The sequence below is a fragment of the Diabrotica virgifera genome, chromosome 4, assembly GCF_917563875.1.
Source record: "Diabrotica virgifera virgifera chromosome 4, PGI_DIABVI_V3a".
Lineage (NCBI taxonomy): Eukaryota > Metazoa > Arthropoda > Insecta > Coleoptera > Chrysomelidae > Diabrotica > Diabrotica virgifera.
This window is the reverse complement of record NC_065446.1, coordinates 161,011,613-161,035,341: the sequence shown is the minus strand read 5'-3', so window position 1 is coordinate 161,035,341 and position 23,729 is coordinate 161,011,613. Positions and strand designations below refer to the sequence as shown.

The window sequence follows — 23,729 nt, the reverse complement described above, 5'->3', positions numbered from 1 at the left end:
GAGTATACTAAATATGGACACACTCATACTTTAGCACAGTGTATGTGACCATATCTGGCCACATGTCACATGTAATATGCTGTGTAAGCCAAAATGCCTCTGTATTTAACCCTCATAACGCGGTGCCCAGATTCTTACGTGAACAATGGTGCAGGGTGCATTTGCACCCCAACGGTTTATCCATTTTTTTTAATATGTGAACATCTAAGAAATTAATTCGAAAGATTTTAATCTATTTTATCTTTTAAAATTAACTATTTTATTATACTATGAAACATAATTTTACAAACAAAGTACTGATTTCTTCATAAGAAAAATTAATTATTGTTGCAAGACAAACACATGAAATTTTTTACAGACAATACAGTAATGCCGAAACTTTTTTCGATCGTTGTTTCGCTCACATAAGTAACGCCTACCTTGTTGACCTTGTTCCGAAGCTCTGTTAGCTCCAGGTGGAACATCAGAAACGTCAAATTAAGGATATGCAATTATCATCATTTGACGTAACTGAGACTGCATATTATTTGTATTTTGATATCTGTAGATAACATTTTCTTTCAATAATTCCCGTCCTAAGTCTAACAAAAAACTTTGTGTTGCATCCAAATAATTCCCATTGTATTTGGATTTTTTTGTTTTTAAAATTGTGAAAGTGTTTATGGCTGAAATCTAATTGGGAATAAAACATTACCATGGGCCATCTGCGTGTTTGGTGCTGTGTTGAGAATTGTTGTGCTATTTTGTCCAAAGCGGCAAAAGCTCAATTTGTTTTATTATAATGAAGTATCATTTCATCAAGACAGGGTGATGGACTATCGTGTCTCTTATTTAACCTGGTATTAGAAAAAATAATTCGAGAGTCCCAAATTAATACGAATGGTACTATCTTTAACAAATCAGTACAAATTGTCGGATACGCAGATGACATAGACATCATAGGTAGATCTAAAGAATCTCTGACTGAAGCATTTCGGGCGTTAAGAGCATCTACACAGAGAATGGGGCTAAATATAAATGTTCAAAAGACCAAATATATGTGTTGCACTAGGTCAAGCAACCCGACACCTACAAGAATAATAATTGACGACCTAGAACTAGAAGGTGTCGACACCTTCATATACTTAGGCTCGCTGCGTACTAAAGATGACAATGTCAGTGAAGAAATTAAAAGAAGAATAGTGCTCGCCAATAAGTGCTACTATGGCTTAAGAAGACAGATGGCCTCAAAAGTACCTAGAAAAATTAAATTGACTGTCTACAAAACACTAATAAGACCAGTACTAACATATGGCTCAGAAACTTGGTCACTTACTCAGAATGACCAAGAACTGCTCAAACGTTTTGAGCGAAAAATTTTAAGACGAATATATGGTGGCATAAAAGAACAAGGTTTGTGGCGCAGGCGTTACAACTTTGAGTTGTATAGCAATTTTGGAGAACCTGACGTTGTACAATTCATTAAGGTAGCACGCCTTAGATGGATAGGTCATGTAATCAGGCGAGAGGAAGATGCCATAGTCAGAAAAGTTTTTGACCGAAGAGGGCCGATAGGACAACGAGCAAGAGGAAGACCGAGACTTAGGTACCAAGACAACATAGAATCTGATTTAAAATCTATTAGAATTAGAGCATGGAGAAGAGTTGCCAGAGACAGGGGCGAATGGAGGATTGTTCTGAAGAAGGCTTTGGCTCATAAAGAGCTGTAACGCCACTGATGATGATGATCATTTTGTAATATATCATTTGTAGGCGTCTTCTTCTTCACTAACTTTTTCATCAAAATGTTCCGTCAACAGTAATATTACAGCTTATCAATCTTCCTATGCAAGAAGTTGCACCGACTTATAGTAAATTCTTGTGGATTGTATTACAAGCTGATATTACTATTTCAATCAAATAATTTTTACATGCGTAGTGGTAGATTCAATTGATATAGTTACCTACAAAAGCTTCCTAGTGTTATCAATCCTCATACACAAGAAGTCGCACTGACTTATTCGCTGTGTGCAAGTACTTGGAGGCGATACGAGAAACGATCTTGCGCGAACAGCGGAGAAATCTTGCAACTTTCTTAAATAATTTATATTGTCAAATTGACGTATATGTATTTAATACCTACTCTCATTGAAGAAGAAAAATTATATGTTGCTCCACAATGTTGATATGATATACAATTGTTATATAAAAGTAAATTGAATTAATTGTATTTTGCGTGCAGTACTATATTTTAATAATTAATATTATTTATTACATACAATTGTTTATCTTTTAATAACATAACCTTAATCTTACTTTTTCTTCTTATTTTTTTTTTGGCTAGGGTCTTGACAATTATCCAGCAACCAGGACTAATATAATTGGCCAATATAATTAAAAGTGCTAAAAATGTTGCAGAGCTATGAAACCAGGTGTCGCTTTTCCGAACTTGCACGGTCCTAATAGTAAATTCTTGCGGATTGTATTACAAGCTGACATTACTATTTCAAACAAAAGAAACATAAAATTGTAACATAATTCTCTCGAAAACACACTTGAGAAATTATAAGTTTTAAAATATTATGGCAAACGTTAACGACTGTGCGGGGTGCGGGACGCATCAGAATGTTGCTGCTCATAGCTCTGCTCTTTCTCTCTCGAAACCATCACGGTTTCGATACTACATACCATACGTTTATGTACTCATAGTTCAGAAGCTTCTTCCCACTCACAAGCATCAAGATCCCATAATGATAGCTCCAATTCTGACCCTCAGAATTCTTCTTCTCTTAGTTCATCAGGCTCTTTACCGGCATATAAGGCGTGTTTTCTCCAATTAGAAAAGTGCTCACCATTTCTCTCCACTAGGGTTCTCAAACACATTGCGGCCAATAATACAGATGATTTTCCTCTAGCACTTTCGCTGTCTCAACCTAAAGTCGTGTTAGATAAGCACGGTTTTAATTTCTACAAAAGTTCTTCCAACAATGAAGTGTTCTTGAAAAGACACGGTCTTAACTCCTCTACCCACTCAACTCTTAATTTAGGTGACACTCCTCCGAAAGTCCTCAGAATCAAGTCGAATCAACTATCAGGTATGTTCTCATTTTCACCACCACACTTTGATACAGGCCAGTCAATCACCCATAGAAAGGTCCTAAGTGTTTCAAAATCTACTTTGCGGCCAATGAATTTATCTGATTGTATCACTGCCTCTTCAAAAATTCTCGTGCTACGTTTATGGCAAACCAAGCTTAGCTAGGTTAAACCCATCCACGGCCCAGACTGGTCATCTGATTGGAAAATGTTACTTAATGTTTTTCAATCAATTCCCCTTTGAAGTTCTCCCATCCCATATATTATTATATTTAATATTAGATAAAAGAATTACAGGTCAAAAAACCTACCCTCACGTCCTCGAAGACACAAATGTGTCGCATAACCATTGGGTACATGGCGCATAATGGGTGTGCGTTATGTAGCAGACGAGAGGGGGTGAAAGGCGAGTCTCCGGCGCCTGAAAACTGTAACTGCTCGACTATGGGAATAAACCCAGACAGAAAATTCTGATCCTCCAGCTGGACCTCTGGACTCTGGTCCAAAAAAGCCCAAGGGTCGCTTCGGAAATACAGATGGAAAAAATAGGAAACTACCACGACATAGAAAAAGGATAATGAATTTTGTAACTCTTAAGAGACAAGGATGTAGTGACAAACTGACAGAAATCATTCGCGATCTAAATGAACACCAAATCACAATAACAGCTCTAACAGATACGAAAAAGAAAGGAAGGGGAGTGGAAACAATTGGCGACTACCTATATATCTACTATCTACAGCGGTGTGCCAAAAGATCAACGTGCACAAAGGGGAGTACATAAAAAATTAAGAAATAAAATCACAGACTGGGAAGCAGTAAACGAATACATACTGAGAGTTAATATGAACACCTTACAACAAAAAATAACGATTATAGGAGTGTATGGTCTATCAAAATAGCGGGAAAAGATCAGTTCTGCGAAGATTTAAATGAAACAATAATAAAAGTAGGAGACAACAGCGAAATAATAATATTAGGAGATCTAAATGCTAGAACCGGTAAAAAGTCAAATAATAAAGTAGTACTTAGGACCATTTGGAGAAAACATAGTCAATGAAAATGGAGGCAGGTTAATAAATATATGCGAACAACATGAGCTAGCAATCAATAATAGTTACTTTAAACACAAAGAAATACAAAAATACACATGGACACAACCTACTAGAAATTTAATATCAATAATAGATTATGTGTAACCAAACAGAAAACCGTATTAGATATTGAGGATGTCAGGGTATATAGAGGAATATGTAACATATCGTACCACCACCTGCACTTAAAACTAAAATCTTTTTCCCAGTACAATCGATCAAGCAAAGATGAACACAAATACAGGAATAAAACACAACAGATACCACAGAGGAAAAGTATAATGTAGAAAGCCTACGACATGATAGTACAAAATATCTTTATCAACAAAGGCTAGATAAATATCTTCAAGAAACAGAGGGTCTCACCGGAAGGGGGCATACGAAAAAGTACTGCTCAGTATAAGAAAAGCTGCTAAAGAAGCCTTGGGAATTAGACAAATAACCAGAAGCAATAAATATTGGTGGAACTCTGAAATTGAAGAACTGGTTAGAGAGAAGAAGGAGCTACATCTAAAATGGCTAAACACAAAATAAGATGAAGATCTGAGAAAATACAAAGAAAAAAAACCGAGGCGAAAGATCATGCAAGGAAAAAGAGAAACATGGGATAAAAAGTGCAAAGGAATAGATACTTATATCGGAGGTAGACAATGCAGTGAAGCATGGAAATTCATTAACAATGTAAAACTCGATAAAAAATCCTACAACCCAATACAGCTAATACCAACAAAAAAATGGATAGATTATTATAAGAATCTACTTACCGAAGAAAGAACAGAATACAAAGATCAAGCACAAAATGAAATAAATATAGAAGGCGAACAAGTACTAATAATTGATGTAGCAGTAGTGACTAAAGCAGTAAAACAGCTTAAAAATGGAAAATCCCCCGGCCCCGGCGGAATATCAGCAGAATTGATAAAAAACGGAACGCAGAAATTGTTTAGATCTCTTGCATACATATTCACAAAGTACGTCAATGGAGAAAGCATCCCAGAGGACTGGAAAACAGCTTTCATAACCTCGATATATAAAAAAGGTAAGAAATTAGACTGCAATAACTACCGAGGGCTATCAGTAACGAGTACGGTAAGTAGGATCTGGTTTCGAGCTGGTAGATCTTGCACAGACAACGTGTTCTGCTTGAAACAAATTATAGAGAAGAAACTAGCACGGAATAGATCAACACACCTTACATTCATAGATTTAGAAAAAGCATATGATAGCATACCTATCTCGAAATTATGGCAGGTACTCCAGGAAACTTCAATCAATCATACACTCATAAAGGCTGTTCAGAATATATACAACAACATGGAAGCCCAGATAAAATTAGGCAACAGAATATCGAAACCATTCAGAGTCAATAAAGGCCTACGACAGGGGTGCTGCATATCACCGACACTTTTTAAAATCTATATTGGTAAAGCTCTCCACCAGTCGAAAGCGAAATGCAAAGGAATGGGCATACAGGTGGACGATGACACTTGTTTGTATACCCTCCAATTTGCCGATAAAGTGTTGCATCCATTTTGTTTATGTATGTCTTGTTCTCTATCTTCTAGGTTTGTTTGTACTCTATTTGTATGTCTCTACTTCCAATAAATCGTATTTGTAAAAGCTCCTGTCGAATCGTAGTGTTTTAAATCTCTCCCACTTTTATTACAGGTAAATAGCCTCAGATTTTGTGTGCAGCCAGCATTCTATGGTAATAGCACTCTCTCTTTATTAGGACGTTCTTTAGGTGCGTCCTATGGTTATGTTGTGATATCTCAACAACTATTAATCAATTGATTCACATATTTCCATTGCACCACTCTGTGACTCTGTGCTCATTATTCCCAGCCATGTTTGCATATTTAGGATCGGTCAAAATTTCTGTTTGTTTATCCTGACACTGGTCTTGAAGTTTCTCCCAGAGAAAAATGGTTGCATTGAAAAGTATTTTATAAATGTAGTTCTTTGATCCCTCCTGTGTGGTGTGGGTTTAAATGTTGTTGTGCTGTTGTAATTTCTTCCTATCTCTTATAATTTTTCTGGTATTAAGTCGTTAACGGAAAAGGGAAGCAAGGAAGAAATAGATAAAAAATAATTTTGGTACTATTTTTTGAAAATATTATTTTCTGTACATTTATATAAAGAAATAGTTATCATGGTAAAAGAAAGATAATAAGAGCTATCACAAATCCAACTCCGAGTTGTACATTGTAACTGCTGGCAGAGTTGCATAAATCTGAATTACAATAACAATACTCCATTGAAGACGTCCGAGCACCTTTGTCGTTGATTTTATGACATCCAGGAGTATATGGTTCTTCCACTGATACTTCTTGATGCCATTGTCCGTGGTGGTAATTTTGAATTACATGTTTTTGATTAGCGCAGTTTCTTTCAGTTCCATTGATAGCCGCTGAAACATAATAGACAATAAAAATTAGAGTACCTATTCATTAGACAAGTTTTGATTCAATTTTTATTGTAGGTAGTTTACAGGGTGTTTCATTAATAATTGAAAATATTTTAACTATATATTCTTGGGCTCAAAATATTGAGATTTAACCCAAAATAACTTAAATAAAATGTGGCTCCTTATTGAGTTACAGGGTGGTTTATTTAAAAATTAAAAAACTATTTGTACCCAGTACTTTAGAACCGTTTGACATATCCTTGTCATACTTGGTAGCAAGTGTAGGTACTGTTTACCCTACTAAATTATGTTAAACAAGTGTTTCTGGCTACTACCAGATGTATAGGACGGGGGAAAGTCATTGGTTGACCCTTCCCAAATTCTACGCCACTGGCGGAATTGCTATTTTAGTGCAATTTTTCGTTTCTCCAATACTTTGTATGTAAATAATATTCCCTTCATTCGTAACGAAGTTAATAAAACGGACAGTTATTTTGATAAATGTGAGCCCCTTCGTTTTTAACTTCAAAAATCTCTGAAACTAATGAGTTTATCGATACGAATGAAGAGTATATTACTTACATAGAAAGTATTGGAGAATCTAAAAATTATGCCAAAATAGCAGTTCTGTCGGTGGCGTAGAATTTGGGATGAGTCAACCATTCATTATCCCGTGTCGTCGTGTCGTACGCCTCTGGTAGTAGCCAGAAATGATTATTTAACATAATTTAATAGGGTGTACCGTACCTACACTTTCTGCTAAGCAGGATCAGGATATATCTAATGGTTTTAAAGTACCAGGTACAAATATTTCTTAAAGGTTTAAATAAAGAATATATTATTAAAAAATAATAATGCTTTAAAACTATTTCTGCGGTGTTAGCTAAGGCAAAACCCGATGTGTCAAAAAACGTGATTTTGCACCAGATTAGTTTAAAAGTTCGCAGTGTTGTTGTAATAGTGGACATATCGGAAACTAATTTTATCATCTACTGGTTACATGGATGCGTTTAGCCATGTAGGGTTTCGAAAAACGAAAAATCGATAATTTTTGACATATCGGGTCTTGCCTTAGTACCACAGATTTGATATATCCGTGTCATACGTGACAGAAAGTATAGGTACTGTACACTGTACACCCTACGTGTAAACTATTATGTTAAACGATTATGTTAAATACAGTGGAACCTGGATTATTCGTCTCTCCATTAACCGTCACCTCTGTTAACCGTCAGGGTCCATACGCAAGTTGTATTGACTACATAAGCAAAAATTGGGTCATCAATTCATTTTGTTTCAGCATTGCGATAAGCCAAACGAAATTCGCTGAAATGTACAGTGCGGTAACAAATAAAGTTATGGCTAAATCAACTGTTTTGTTTTTGTTGACCAAAGATGACATAAACGAATCGTTAATTTGTGATAAGGACGCAAACGGTTATCGATTGCTGCCAGATGATGAAGTCATTGAAATGGCAAAAGAGGCGGACGAAACAGATCAGAAGCTGACACAGACTCGGAACTGACAGAAGCCATGTGGCACATGCAACAATTCATCGAGTGGTATTATTGACAAGAAGAAGCGTAGATTGCACGATCTTATGGGGGTTAAAAAAAAATGTGAAGCATCAGTAAAACAAACAAAGATTTCAGAATATTTTAAACCAAATTGATTCGTTTGTATGAACAAAAATTCCTCTTATCTTGTAAAACAAAACATATATGTAAATAAAATTTGACAGTTGTACTATCAATTTTCAATTTTTTTAATGTTCTGTTAACCGTCTTTTCGATTATCCGTCATACCCTTGGTCCGGTGCCCTGACGGATAATTGAGGTTCCACTGTAATCATTTCTGGCTACTACCAGAGGCGTTCCACGGGAAAGTGAATGGTTGACCCTTCCCAAATTGTAAGCCACTGACGGAACTGCTATTTTAGCATACTTTTTAGATTCTCTAATAATTCCTATGTAAATAATGTACTCTTCACTCTTAACAATAAAATCATTAGTTTTAGATATATTTGAAGTTAAAAACGAAGGGGCATAATACATTATCAAAATAACTGTGCCGTTTCATTTTTTACTTCAAATATCTCGAAAACTAATGAATTTATCGTTACGAATGAAGAGTATATTATTTTCATAGAAAGTATTGAAGAATCCAAAAATTGCACTAAATAGCAATTCCAGTGGCGTAGAATTTAGCAATGATCAACCATTCACTTTCCCCCGTCGTACGCCTCTGGTAGAAGCCAGAAACGTTCTTAACATAATTTAGTAGACTGTACAGTAGCTACACTTGCTGTCAAGTATGACAAGATAGCAAATGGTTTTAAATTAAGGGATACAAATAGTTTTTACATTTATAAGTAAAATAACCTGTAACTCAGTAAGGAGTCACATTTTATTTAAGTGATTTGGGTTGAATCTTAATATTTTGAGCCCAAGAATCTACAGTTAAAATAATTCCAATTATTAATGAAACACCATGTATATTCTGACGAATTACAAGTAAATATTAAATTGAGAATTAAATTAGCTGTGAAACTATTTTCCGGCATATGATTTAATCAAACATATGATTTTATTAAAAACTACATACTTGGTATTTTGGCACTGGTAATTTTTTTCACACAATACGTTGAATATGGACAGTCTACGATAAATTTGTCGGAGTAGTCGAAGTCCTTACACAGTCTGATTGTTTCGTTTGTGTAGTATTGAGGTAGAGCAGGTAAACATTTAAAACATCTTACGGCACTTTCCACATTTGGAATATCTGTAAACAAGAACAATAAACTAATTATAAAAAGGAATCTATTTAATTGGTAAGAAAAATAATTAATTTATCAATACTGCGGGAAAGGTAAAATGGTTCAATGATACGGTTTCTCTCTACTTCCTGTTGTCGCTTTAATAATGCTCTCGATAGTTGCAGCTCTGGGATGTGGAGTTCAGGATTTACAAATAGGAAAAAGGTGGGTTCCAAGAATAGAGAAAATAGTGAGCTATACCATTACGATCGATTGTTGTGTAAACCCAATATAAAATAATATTTAACTTAACATGTCACAAGAAATCAGCTTCAGAACAATTAGAAAACAAAAATTATCCACATAAATCAGCTTGCACCACACCACATACCAACTCAAATGATACAGAAAGAACACTTTCAACATCAAAACATGGATAATTGCCTATCCAGTTTCAATAAATATATGTCAAATTATGCAGATAAAAGAAACACCAGGTTCGATACGAACATCGAAGTAAAAAAAGATCTTTTAAAGATGCTTTTTTAAACTACCTGCCTACTAGGAATACAATTTTTGAACCATGATTCGAAAAAACGGTTCTCCCAAAAATAGCGTAATTGTTGTACTGCATCGCTTCTATACACTTTTGTATTAACGTATTACAGTAGAGCGTCGATTATCCGAACTAATTGGGGGACATGGGTGTTCGGAAAACCGATTTGTTCGGATAATCGAACTATATTGATATAGTCATACATATTTATCCACAAGTGAATAAAAGCCATATTTATATACCTACATATTTATTTATATCTTGATAATGACAAATAGCAATTAAACAAAAAAATGCAGTCATTGCAACAACATATTTTTGGAGACAATATTGAAGAAAATTGAAGATATTTTAAGCGTTAATTACTAACGCTTGCTGGGTACTCGAGTGCGGAGCGCGGGAGTCAGGAGTTCGGATAACCGGTCGTTCGGTTGATCGTCGTTCGGATAATCGACGCTCTACTGTATATCTGAGAAGGATTTTTTTGATAAAAATAAAGTTCCTTTTTTTAACCCATTTAGAGTGTCCAGCGTTCTCTTTATTTTGCTTTCAATCTTTCTCTGGATGATCAGTTGCGCGATGCGGTACTTTTCGTTTCTCATCATGTGTCCGTGTGTCCCTGGTTAGACCAGGGCGCATCTGTAAAAATATTACTACATTTGTACGTTGAGAGGGGACTCATATTTTTTTGCAGAAATTGCTTGAAAATAACTCATATAATAATATTTGAGTTATCCTCCCACTCAAAAAGGTCCGTAACATTATTTTGTTTAAATAATCAAAATGTCAAAAAATGAAGGAAATATTCGATTTTTTCTTCGTTTTTTGATTATAACTTTGAAAGTATTCATTTCTGAGAAAAGTTGTACTGACATAACATTTGCGCAATTAAATTTCCTACATATAGAATGCGTTAAAATTTTTAAAAATTGTCACCCTTGTTGCAAAATAGCAATAATTGCGAAAAAAACGATAAAAAAACAAGTATTCGCATTTTACGTTTTTCAACCATTTATCCTACACTTAGGACCTTCATATTTTACCAAGAAAAACTTTATGATGTAAGAAAACAATACTGTGAATTTCATTAAGATCGGTTGAATAGATTTTGAAAAATAAATTTTGCAATCCAGCTTTCGCAAAAAAAAATAATTTTTTCAAAATCTTGCAGGACTAAATGTAAAGCAGACAGCAAGTTTAATTTTTTTTACATATTATAGAAGAATACCGTACCTTTCATTTGCAATTTGCAAAATTAAAATCGGTTAACCACTACGGCGTCAGGAATTTTTTTAAATACGCATTTTTTTTTGGTGCTACGCGCAGGACAGCGGATAGTTTGCTCTGATTGGCCATTCCAGTGACCTTTGATAATGATTGACAAATTTTAATTTTTAGTACATTTCGATATAAATAAATAAATTTGTTTATTGCAAAATAAAAACACATGCTCTGTCCTTTGATATAACACTTTTTTTGGCAAAAACTTTTTTTGTTCATATATTTTAAGTTAGAGAATAAAAGTTTATTATTTTTAAACATATGCAACTGTTTAAACAATATTTCACAAACGATTATCAAATTAGTTTGATTATTGTGAAATTAAAATATTAAAATACAACAAAATATAGTGTAAAAAATAATATATTAGATAAAGATTTGAAGAAATTTTGGTGGAAATCAACTTGTGTGAATCGAACACCGCTGTCCTGCACGTAGCACCAAAAATTAATGTTTATTTCAAAAAATTCCTAATGCCGTGGTAGTTAATGGATTTTAATTTTAAAAATTGCAAATGAAAGGTACGGTATTCTTCTATACGTAAAAAAAATTTCAACTTATTATCTGCTTTATTTTCAGTCCTGCAACATTTTGAAAAAATGAATTTTTTTGCGAAAGCTGGATTGCAAAAATTTATTTTGCAAAATCTATTGCACCGATATTAATGAAATTTACAGTATTGTTTTACTATATCGTATAGTTTTTTTGGGTAAAATATGAAGGTCCTAAGTGTAGCATAAATGGTTGAAAAACGTAAAATGCAAATACTTGTTTTTTATGGTTTTTTCGCAATTATTGCTATTTTGCAATAAGTGTGACAATTTTTAAAATTTGTAAGCAATCCTGTATTGTAAGAAATTTAATTACGCAACTTTTACATACGTACAACGTTTCTCGAAAGTGAATACTTTAAAAGTTATAATCAAAAAACGAAGAAAATAATCGAATTTTTCCTTCATTTTTTGACATTTTGATTATTTAAACAATGTTCCGGACATTTTTGAGTGGGAGGATAACCCAATTATTATTATAGGAGTTAATTCCAAGAAATTTCTGCAAAAAAATATGAGTCACCTCTCAAGGTCCGTCTCAAAACAGATGCGTCCTGGACTAGTAGTTAACTTTGATAATCTTATCAGCTCCCTATCTGTACCTAGTCTCCTCAGGACATTTTCGTTGGTGGTGTGAGTGGTCCAAGGTATTTTCAAGGCCCTTTTGTAAAGCCAGAGTTCAAGGGCTTCAACTTGTTCAACAGCGTTATGTTGAGCGTCCAAGCCTCCGTTCCATAGACTAGTATTGACCATACATAGCAATGCAGAAAATGACATCTAAGACTGATATTAATGCTACTGTCACATAAAATAAGCTTTTCAACCCTCAAAATTTGTTTAATTTAAAGAGCAAATTTCCGTAGATATTTTAGGCTATGGTAAACTAGATTATTTATCGGATTATTCTCGTTGATTAATGAATTCGGCTGTCTGATGATAGAAAAACACAGTAAGTGCCAAATTTTTAAAAAATGAATTACATACAGAATCTTATTTACTGTGTTTTTGCGCATCGGATAATTCTGAGAAATTAATCAAAATTCGTATATTAACTAAGATTTGAGAGTGTGTAAACACAGTAAGTGACTTTATCCGGACAATTTCAGTGGATTAAAACATAGTATTAAGTTCCAATTGATTTGTTACCCTTTCATTAAACTCTCATGCAAAAAATCAGACTGTTATTTATCACCAACATAATTCCTGTCATTTGACATGTTCTACGTGTCGTACTTATTAAAATGCCCAACATACTTGTCGGACAAACATTTTTTCATATTATATAAAGTTTGCTATTGAATAAACTTAAAAACAACTTGCTAGTTTATCACAATCATAAACTTGTCAGGATGACAAATTTCACAATTAAAATCACGTTCCACAATTACAACTTTCCCTGTTCCAGTGTTCCCATACATCAAAGTATGTCCGACTAGACACTGTTAATCTATTAACAAATTTTCAGCTTGTTATTAATAAAAAAATTTTTGGTACGCGGGATCCAGGCCTATAAAGGCGCATTCTCACGGTTCGATTTTAGTTGATCAACTTTAGTGGATCAACTAAAATTGAATGATAATAGCTGTGAAAACATTATATGTTTCCATTTTAATCCTTCAACTTTTGTCTATTCGACAAAAGATTGGTCCAGTCAAACTTTATCGTTCAACTTGACATTTTTCAGACGAGTTGAATAGTGTTTGAAGCGTATGAACATTTGTTGGTCGACTTAATCACTCTTGTCTGCGTAAATTGTTATTGTTTAAATTAACAAAATGAATTTAAAGTGGTCAAAGAGTGTTATGTTCAGATGTTTATATGCTTCTGTATCCTGCACTGCAAGTTTTTTTAGCAGAGTTTCTGAAACACAACATTCATTCCTTCTTTTAATCCAATTTCGTATCCAGAAACGCCGTTTTTTACGTTATTTATTCCGTCTTAACATAATGTTCGTTAGTTGCTGAATCAGTAAACTACTAATAATATTTATACTTTTGCGTATAACTACACTTGGCGCCATTTTATTAAAACTAATTGCTTCAATTTTGTTTGAAATGTGTGAACAAAAACTTGACCAATTTTAGTTGATCCACTAAAGTTGATTAACTAAAATCGAACCGTGAGAATGCGCCTTAACCCTTAAGTACTAACACCCCATCTCTCAGACGCCAGCGCTTGTCGAAAGTGGGATATTTCCCTTTCTGCCCCGTTTTCCCGGGAAGGTCACCTGTTTATGACTTTTCAAGTTGATTGTTCTTTAGTAGTATTTAATTCGGCAATTTGCGGCAGGTTGTTATTCGAAAGATATTTAGGCTCAAAGTGTGATTTCCGTCTAATAGACGAGGTGTTAGTTAGTGTTTGTGTCCAGTTCGTCATTACACATAATGTGCCCCAGTTCGTCAAAAGAAACATCAAATAAGGGAATAAAGACCCTGAGGAAACTTTTTTGAAATGGTTTGATGAGGTAGAAGACGACACAATCGAAGTAGAATAAATTTGTTTACTGTACTAACTATAGTAGCTGTCAGTTTTTTTTGTTTTAACATTTTTTAAAAACCTTTTTATTTTCATTTTTCTTACTCTTTGTTTAACTCGATTATAAATTTTTATTAAGATTCTTTAATTTGTTTAATTTTTATAACACTTTTTTTCAGGCGTAAAAAGGTACACAAACAATCCTTCCATTCTTGTTATAATGTTTTTTATTTTAATAAATACAGAAAAACTAGATTAATTACTATGTTTTTTAGATAATCAATACTTTCAGTAAGTTATCGAGATATTTTTTTTGCATTAAAATATTTAACAAAAACAAAAATTAACACTAAAATGTTAAACCCGTCTGTCAGATGGTTAGTTAGTGTTTACGTCATTGATTTAAGATGTTAGTACTTAAGGGTTAAGTAAAATTTTGAAATTTAAAAGAAGACTTGGGAGTTAATGGTTTAATAAAAGGTAGCAACTAAACTTGCTTCACTTTATTGTGATTTGTGCAATTATACTCTAATTCTAGTTATTAAAACAAATAAAACCTTCTATTCAATTAACAGTGAAATAGATAGTCGTCGACCATGACTGAAATTATTTCTGGTTTGTATCTCAAATACTTATTTATGATTCAATCGATATTAACCGTATAATATCTGGATTGCAGCAATTTCGATCGAGTATCAAATGTTTGATATAGTAAGCTCGTTTTATGATGCTAAAAAAAACTAGTATATTTTTGAACACAACATAAATTCGATTATCCATTTTAAAACACCGTAATATCAAGGAAAAGTTATATAAAGCTGCAACGGTAAATTTTTTTAACATAATAATTCTACAAAATGCTTCAAGTAGCGAATTAGCACAGTCAAAACAAAACAAAATTGTATTGTATTAGGTTTTAAATTGACATATTTTTCAAATTAAAGTTCAGATGAAAAGAAAATATGTTTTCTTAGTTTGTAATATATTTTCTTGTTTACACGACATGCAAACTTATTAGTTTTACAACCACCTTTGCATTGGCAACTCGTGTAACCTTGACTCCCTAAAATGCTATTTTCCGCTGCAGCTTGTCTGAGAGTCATTTCCTACTCTTTTATTGAATCAGTTATATGTATTTTCAAAAAAAATGCAAACTGAACCAGGCAACCAGGTACGTTGGAGACCATCGCCGTCATGAAATTCGTGCTTAGCGGCCATCAACACCCCCCGAGTAATGGTTATTGACTGATTTTAAAGGATTATAACATAAAACACCAGGCGACGAGTTCCACTCTGGGCACCAGATACCTTGGAGGCCATCGCCGACATGAAATTCGTGCTCAGCGGCTCCTAAAACATCCGAGTAATGCTTATTGACTGATTTTGAATGATTATAATATAAAACTCCAGGCGACGAGTTCCACCCTGGGTACCAGGTACATCGGAGACCATCGCCGTAATGAAATTCGTGCTGAGCCACACCCAAAACCGCCGAGTAATGGTTATTAACTGGTTTTGAATGATTATATCATAAAACACCAGGCGAAGATTTCCACCCTGGGCACCAGGTACCTTGGAGATCATCGCCGACATGAAATTCGTGCTCAGCGACCCCCAAAATCCCCAAGTAATGAATATTGACTGATTTTGAATGATTACAGTAAAACTCCAGGCAACGAGTTCCACCCTGGGCACCAGGTACCTTGGAGACCATCGCCGACATGAAATTCGTGTTCATCGATCCCCAAAACCCCCGAGAATAAAAATTGAACGCATTTCCGTCAATATTTCCAGAGTTCTAAATTTTTCATTTTCCATTTCTTCGAGATGCACATTGAAAATGCATTTTTCTTATGCTCAAAATTTTTTATCTCCTGGAGATCAATTTAGTTCACAAAATTTCCTGACACTCTCCCGAATTGAATGCAAAAAGTTGCATGACGATTCATCTTACTGCACAAAATTCCTAGGTGTAACGCTTCGTTGCCTCGCCTATAAATCAAATGAAGTAAGAATATAAATTGACCTTGACGACATCAAAAAATTTAAATTTTTGCTATAATCAACTTGAATATGCTTCGCCATTATTTCAGTTAACATCCCACATAAAAATAAAAAATGATTTGGCTTTAATTCACGTTAAACCGAGATCGTGAAGTGAATATCATTGAGACAATTGAAAACCTAAGTGGAAGAAGGGGTATGTCACATGTTCTAAAATTTTGAGTTTCCTAGGAAATGAAGGTGATATGTAACTTGACTATCATATGACCCTTATACTATAACCTATACCTCTAAAAAGCATAATAAGAGATATTCTAGTGGATGAAGGTGGTAACTATGTAACATGTAAAATATGATTCTTGAATGGAAGAAGAAAGTATGAAACATTTTTCGTTTTTTTAAATTGTTTAATTGTTTAAATTGTTTAAATGATAAGGTTTAAATTGTTTATAACTCGAAAACGATTAACTTTAGAGAAAAATTACATAAGATCTTTTTTGTTTCCAATGATCAAAAGAACCTAAAATAATGTCTACCCGCGCCGAAAATAGTTATTAAGGTACCAAGGGTATTATAAGGATAATAATGGTGTATATACCGAGGGCCTTTGGCCCGACGGATATACGTTGACCGAAAGCGTTATTATCTATAATACCCGTGGTGCCTTCAACGTTTAATGTCCGACTAAATTATTCTTTATATGCAAAAAATTTGAATGAATTTTGAATTAATTAGTTTTCAAAAAGTAAATTTACCAGCAATAGTCGTAACGTAATTGTGGTAACCATAGTTTTACTAAGGTTGTTATTTGTCAACTTCACAGTATTTAACTAGTTATTTAAATTTAAATTTAAATTTAAAAAAATAAAATAAAATTATTAAAAAAATAAAATTAAAAAATAACGCCCTAGGGCGTTATTTTTCAAAATAAGGCCCTAGGTAGGTAGGGCATTATACCATACTTAACTGACTTCGAAATCATGTCATTATTGGTCAAATAATATACCAGTCGGACATTAAATTGATTTTTATAATTTGTTTAAAATTTTTGTTTTTAAATAAATGTAGCAATAACTCCGAAATTATGGCATTTAGGTAACGGGAAAAAACATTTTTTTCAAAAATGAGCACTTTGAACCGATGAAACTTACAGATCATATAAAAATACATAAATAAAGTAACTTGTGAAGCGGTAACAATTCATTTCATTTAGGATGCTAATTAGTGGGTGATTTTTACGATTTTTCATATCAAAACAAAATTACCAAATTAATTTTGAGCGTAACTTACGTACTTTTGTTGTTAGAAACTGTTTAAAAAACAAAATAAAGCTTTTTTAAAACACTTTAAAAAAGTTAATAAGTTTTCTCCGAAAAGTGCTTGATGTTTTGGTTATTTCACATTAAAATATTCGATTTGGAATTTGACTAATAAGAACCTACATTTCATTAGCTACAACTCTGCTTGTACTGGGTCTACAGACTTCACAATATACACCATTTATTTCACTTTTTTATAATCTATATTTTTGCTTAGAATATGTTTTCCGCTAAAATACTTCTTCTTGAGTTATTTCCGAAAACCCGTCTAAAAACGTGTTTTTTTTTGTTTAAAAATAAACTTTTCACTCGCAAATAACTCGAAACGTATTGACTTAGTGATAAGACTATATAGAACAAAAGCTGCTTACAATTAGCCAGTTTATCCACTTTGGGACTTGATTTGAACGTATATTTTTGGACACCCCCAGGACAAAAGCACACATCGGCGCAATATCGCCTTTTTTCTTTGACATGTAAGGTATAGTCCGTCCGCTATAATTTTTTCCATGCGGTACGATTCATTTTCAATCAAATTAAGTCAAAACATAAATTGAAACGAACGTCGATGTGTATATGTTACAGTTCAAGTTGATTATCCAGTTGGAGTTGACTTTTTCTAGTTCGAGTCGACTCAAACGGCTGGTTTTAGTAAAAGTTGATTATAAATATAAAATTAAGATTTTTATTCAACTATTTCAACCATTTTTATTTACTAGTAAAAGTAGACTCCAATTAGTTAAAGTATACTCTTCCCAATGCCATTTAGTAAAAGTTGATTCACACAAACAACCGATTCTAGAAATTAAATGTTACCTACTGTATATTATGTTCAAATCGTGATATTTATAGTCCAGGCTGTATCGTCGCCCCCGTTAGGTAAATTATTCCAGCTCGATTTTTTTGCACAAACTTACTCAAAAAGAGGTCCTTATAACGAATCCACAGGGTGTCAGGTGGTACCGTAATCGAAAACTTGTTTAAACAACTTTTTTTAAACAAATTCACAAAAAAAATTCACTTCGGACATTTTTTTACATCATTAATTTGGGTCATTCGGAGCAAAAGAGGTCTTTTGTGATTTTTCTGTAAAATTTATTGTTCTCGACTTATACGCGATTTAAAATTTGAAAAATGCGAAAATGACCATTTTTAAGGCTTAAGACTATCGATACATAATTCGCAAATATTTTACGGGTATCCCTACTTTTTCTGTCTTTACACGGCAAATTACGTGTAGTAAAATTCACACTAGTATGGATATGTAAACATTACTAGAATGTCATTCTACTTGAAAATGTCATCATTAATTTAAAGAGATGGCTTTTGAATGTTCTTGGATAACTGTTATTTTTATAATTGCAAATTATTAATTCAGTTAATAAATGTGATTATTTCATTCATAGGAGATTCTGACCAATAGAAAGCTACAGAAATCTGAATTAAATCGATAATTTTTGATAATCTCCCGTCGTTAAGTATATTACGTCAGATGCCCTTCGTTGCTACGAAAAAATACATTCAGTGACATTAGTGACAATTAATGTTTTAAAAATTATAAAAGTGATGACTTTCAATCGTCAAATATTTATAAAAACTGTGTGTTTAATGGTACTTACATAAATAAATTACAATAAAATTTTGGTTTTGAACAGTTTTATTCATGAAATAATCGCAACAAATTGGACTCGACCTCTGAAATTAATATAGAATTTTTGCTCTCGTGACACTTTGACATAATTTCACTCGCCTTCGGCTCGTGAAATTAAAACTGTCAAAGTGTCACTCGGGAAAAATTCAATAATTTCAATTTCAGAGCTCTTGTGCAATTACTACTGATAATTTTTTCACTAACTATGTATTCAGTGATTGTAATAATTTATATGTACAACAAAAACTAATACTCAATCGAGAAAGGAGGAAAAGTGTTAAAGTGATTTTTAGCAATATATTGTTAATATGGAACGCTTACAATTCTGAACATCTTTAACAACAAAATACTTGGATCACAGAATATATTATCCTGATGTATTCTCTGCTTGGATCTTCCACAAATAATACACAATAAATAACTTTTTATTAAGTTCACGTCTTAAATCAATTATTTATCAAATACACTATATATCATTATTATTTAATCAGCAACTCAAAATATTCCCGATGCCATGTCAAATATTTAAAATTGTCACTGATTGTCACTGTCTAACTGACAGTATGCTGACAATATTCTATTTCAGCGTTTCCCAACCGGTGGGTCGCGACCCACTAGTGGGTCGCGGCGTGGCTCTTAGAGTAGCTGAGTGGCGTACAGAGTACAGAATTACGCATTATCATGGGTGAGGGATGGGTCGCGAACATGAAAAAACATGAAGGTGGGTCGCCAGACATAAAAGGTTGGGAACCACTGTTCTATTTGACTGAATGCGTTGTATGACAAAGATAGATTTGGAAATATTACCACGGACATTGTGTTCATTTTTTTCGAATCCTGAAAAAACCAATAAATATTTTTGAAAAATTTAAACGCAGAATGAAAGACTATATTATTACCGAGGGCCGAAAGTCCCTTAGAATAAATAAACAGTTTATTTTGAATGAGATATTTTAAATTAAATATCACACTAAATATTCTCTTAGTTTTTCACCCCTGTAACTTATTAAAATAAACACTATAGAAGTTCTCAGGGACTTTCGGCCACGCCAATAACGTAATCTTTCATTCTGCGTTTAAATTTTTCAAAAATACTTACTAGTTTTCTCAGGATTCGAAAAAAATGAATCCCCAAATTTTAACGACCACCCCCCCCCCCCCTACAAGGTGCTGAAGAAATATTTGTCATTATTGTATTACTAAGCTGTTATTTTTAATTATTAACAATGAGTGCTAGGAGCGTATTGAGGCGTCTGTCAATGTGAGTGCGACTGAGATGCACCATTGGACGGTCGGAATGGAGGGTCTTCGCCTCAATACGCTTTTAGCGCTTTGTTGATAATTAAAAATAACAGCTTAGTAATAAAATAATGACAAAAATTTCTTTAGGATCTTGTAGGGGGGCTTTAAACTTTGATTAGGTGACTTTCTGACTTTCATAATAATAGTTTTTAATCGAGTTATTAAATCGAAATTAATCGAAATGGTCATTTCGCATTTTTCAAATTTAAAATCGCGTATAACTCGAAAACTATCAATTTTAGAGAAAAATCACAAGAGACCTTTTTTGCTCCGAATGACCAAAATAATCTAAAAAAAATTGTCCGGAGTGAAATACTTAGTTATTTATAAAACAGTTCGTGAAGTATGCGTTTTGCGCACGCACGCGATGTTTGCAACACGAGCGGGCCGAGTGCTATACACCGCCTAAGTGCGCAAAAAGTACTTCACGCACAGTTTCATACAATATTTTATCTACCACAAAACAAATAAAAAACTGCAACTCTTCGTCACTGGAATACATTCCTATTTTACAATTTCTTAGAACTTTGACATTTAAAAATTCAAACTTCTGTCAAACCACAAAACTGTCAAAACTTTTTTTGTAATTTATTGCTCACATGTCATCACCATGACAAGGCGAAAGTTAAGGATATTTGATTATATATGAGAGTGTGCTAAAAACAGTGCGAAAAAGTAAATCCCATTTAAAATACATTATTACTTCAGGCACACTTTAAACCCTTCACGTACTGCTATCTATATTTACAATTTTCACACAATAAAAACTGATACATAATATGAGGTAGAGTAGATAAGAATTATTTTTGTGAATTTGGTTAACAAAAATTGGTTAAACAATTTTTAGACCGCGGTACCGCCTGACACTGTGTATTTGTTATAAGGATGTATTTGTTTGAGTAAGTTGATGCAAAAAAATCGAATCAGAATAATTTACCTAACGGGGGCGACGTTATAGCCGGGACTAATAGGTAGTTGAAACGGTCAAAACAAAGAGACGCACACTCATCAAAAACACACGTGAGATTATACTCGTATAAATTGTATAATCTTCTTTTACTAACAAAAGTTAGGAAGAGCCAACTTCAACTAGTAAAAGTTGATTTGAATTTTTCAATTTGAATTTTTGAATTTGAATTTTTCAAATCAACTTTTACTGATCGTTTTAGTTTGAGTTGACTCGAACTAGGAAAAGTCAACTCTAACTGAGAATCAACTTGAACTGTAACATATATACATTTTGTATACTGTATACTATATACTACACACATCGGCGTACGTTTCACTTTCTAATTACTACGAACTACGACGAATCACGCATCGCGTATCACGAATCGCGAATCGTGCGTAGTATGTAGCGAGCTTTATGGAGTCCCGCTCGGAAGCGAAAACATCAAAGGAGTTCGGCGAATTTTGAAAGTTAAAATTATTTGTTTTTTGGCTGGAAGAATTTCTTCACATCACTCACACTTTTTAGTGAAACTTAATAGATCATTTCTGAGGGTGACAAATGGTCTGCTGTGCAACTCCGGATGATGGAAGATTACTTTTCTTGGATTACTGGGTTTTAATTAAAAATAATAAAACAGTAAGAACAACCACTTACGAAGTAAGAACAGCCAGTAACGTCTAAGTGGTTGTTCTTACTGTTTTATTATTTTTAATTAAAATCCAGTAATCCAAGAAAAGTAATCTTTCATTATCCGGAGTTGCACAGCAGACCAATGTTCTTAATATGCAAACACTTACAACCCGAAGTAGTCGGTACTTTTTTTATATACTTTGACGTAAGTTAAAAAACTTTGTATTTAGACATCTTTTTACTCATTAGTTTAACTTTTTATTGTAGCATTAGCTCTGATGATGACACATATGTGGAAAGCGCTTAGTTAAGGAAATTAAATATATTTACACACTTTAATACACTTTTTTCACTTCTTTCGTTCATTCATTATATATTAGACAGAAAAGGTGTGCCATTGAAATTAGGACGATCCTAGGCATTCTGCCGTTCGCGTGCAAAGACCTAATGTGCCGCCCCCACTTTAGAGAATGTTTTATATTTTTAGTCATATTTAACGATGACATAATCTAAGAATAAAAAGTAAACCACTAAAAAATACAAATAAAATTTGATATTTTTACACAGAAGTTAATTTTTTGGCCATCCATGTTATAATAGTGATAGTTAAATAGTAGTAGTTAGATATAATACCAAAACCAGTTTACCAGCCGGGGCTTCGTTAAGCGAATTTTAATACCGAGTGTATTATTTCACGTGCTTGAGCATTAAACATTGTTCGCTTCACTCTATATCATTGATCCATTTTTAGATTAAATGAAAAATTACAAGATTCAAAATCACTATTATTAAAAATTGAGATTTTTCACAAAACTTGTCAACGTCGCGAATCGCTTCTACAATGAAACTATCGACATTGGCAACTTAGCGGTCGTAATTATTTCAAATCTGCTAGTGCTCACGGTATATTCACGTCTATTCGTATTCTGGCTCTAGAGTACAAATAATACACGAAAAAGAAGCGATAAAACCTGTTACTTTTGTTTCACACCAAAGTGAACTTTGTTTTCACCTATTTTGAAAAAAAAATGTGAAAACCTTGAATTATTCATGCCTGTCTGTCCCTGAGAGTTTTTAAACATAACTACTCCGTCATTAGACCAGATAGAATGACAAATGAGGTATCGCATGAAAGCTTATAATCCAAGAATTGTATTGAAGGTGAGAAATTTAACCTTGGACTTCGGGTTCCAGAGTTGCAACTGGAAGTACCTACTGTTTTAAAGTCGCGTAAATAGTACAAGTGATATATTACTCGACGCGCCTTAGCAAGACGAGAATAAATATATACTTCCGGTTTTTATATCACTTCCGCTTAAAAAGGTGTGATCGGAAGTGCCACATTGTAGTCATAAGCAGAAATAGTACATGTGGTATATCAATCATCGCGCATTGAAAAGTCGAGCTCGAATATTTAGTTCCGCTTTTGAAGTCACTTCTGGTTAAAAAGCTATGACCGGAAGTTTGGCAAAAATTAGTGAAATCATATATCAATCGACGCCTCGACGCAAAGTTACACGAAGAGTTGAAATATCGACTTTAATCACTTAAATAAAATATGGCTACTTACAAGGTATTTTATTTAAAAATTTAAAAACCATTTCCACCCAGCAATGGCGGATCCAGCATCGTTAAGAGGGGAGGGGGGAGATTGGCTAAATTTCTAGAGAAATAAA

The 23,729-nt window shown here is 33.4% G+C and overlaps 2 protein-coding genes across 2 annotated transcripts in view; one reads left to right on the top strand and one right to left on the bottom strand.

Moving 5' to 3' along the window:
• Positions 1-23,729, top strand: part of LOC114332941 (rabankyrin-5) — a 241,665-nt gene that overhangs the window by 8,246 nt on the left and 209,690 nt on the right. The gene's annotated exons all lie outside the window — the stretch shown is intronic.
• Positions 6,259-23,729, bottom strand: part of LOC114332942 (uncharacterized) — a 33,476-nt gene continuing 16,005 nt past the window's right edge. Inside the window, exons 2-3 of the mRNA XM_028282744.2 lie at positions 9,182-9,358; positions 6,259-6,579 (exon numbers count right to left, since the gene is read on the bottom strand). Coding sequence (XP_028138545.1) covers positions 6,320-6,579; positions 9,182-9,358 — 437 coding nt within the window. The 3' untranslated portion in view covers positions 6,259-6,319. The remainder of the gene's footprint in view (positions 6,580-9,181; positions 9,359-23,729) is intronic.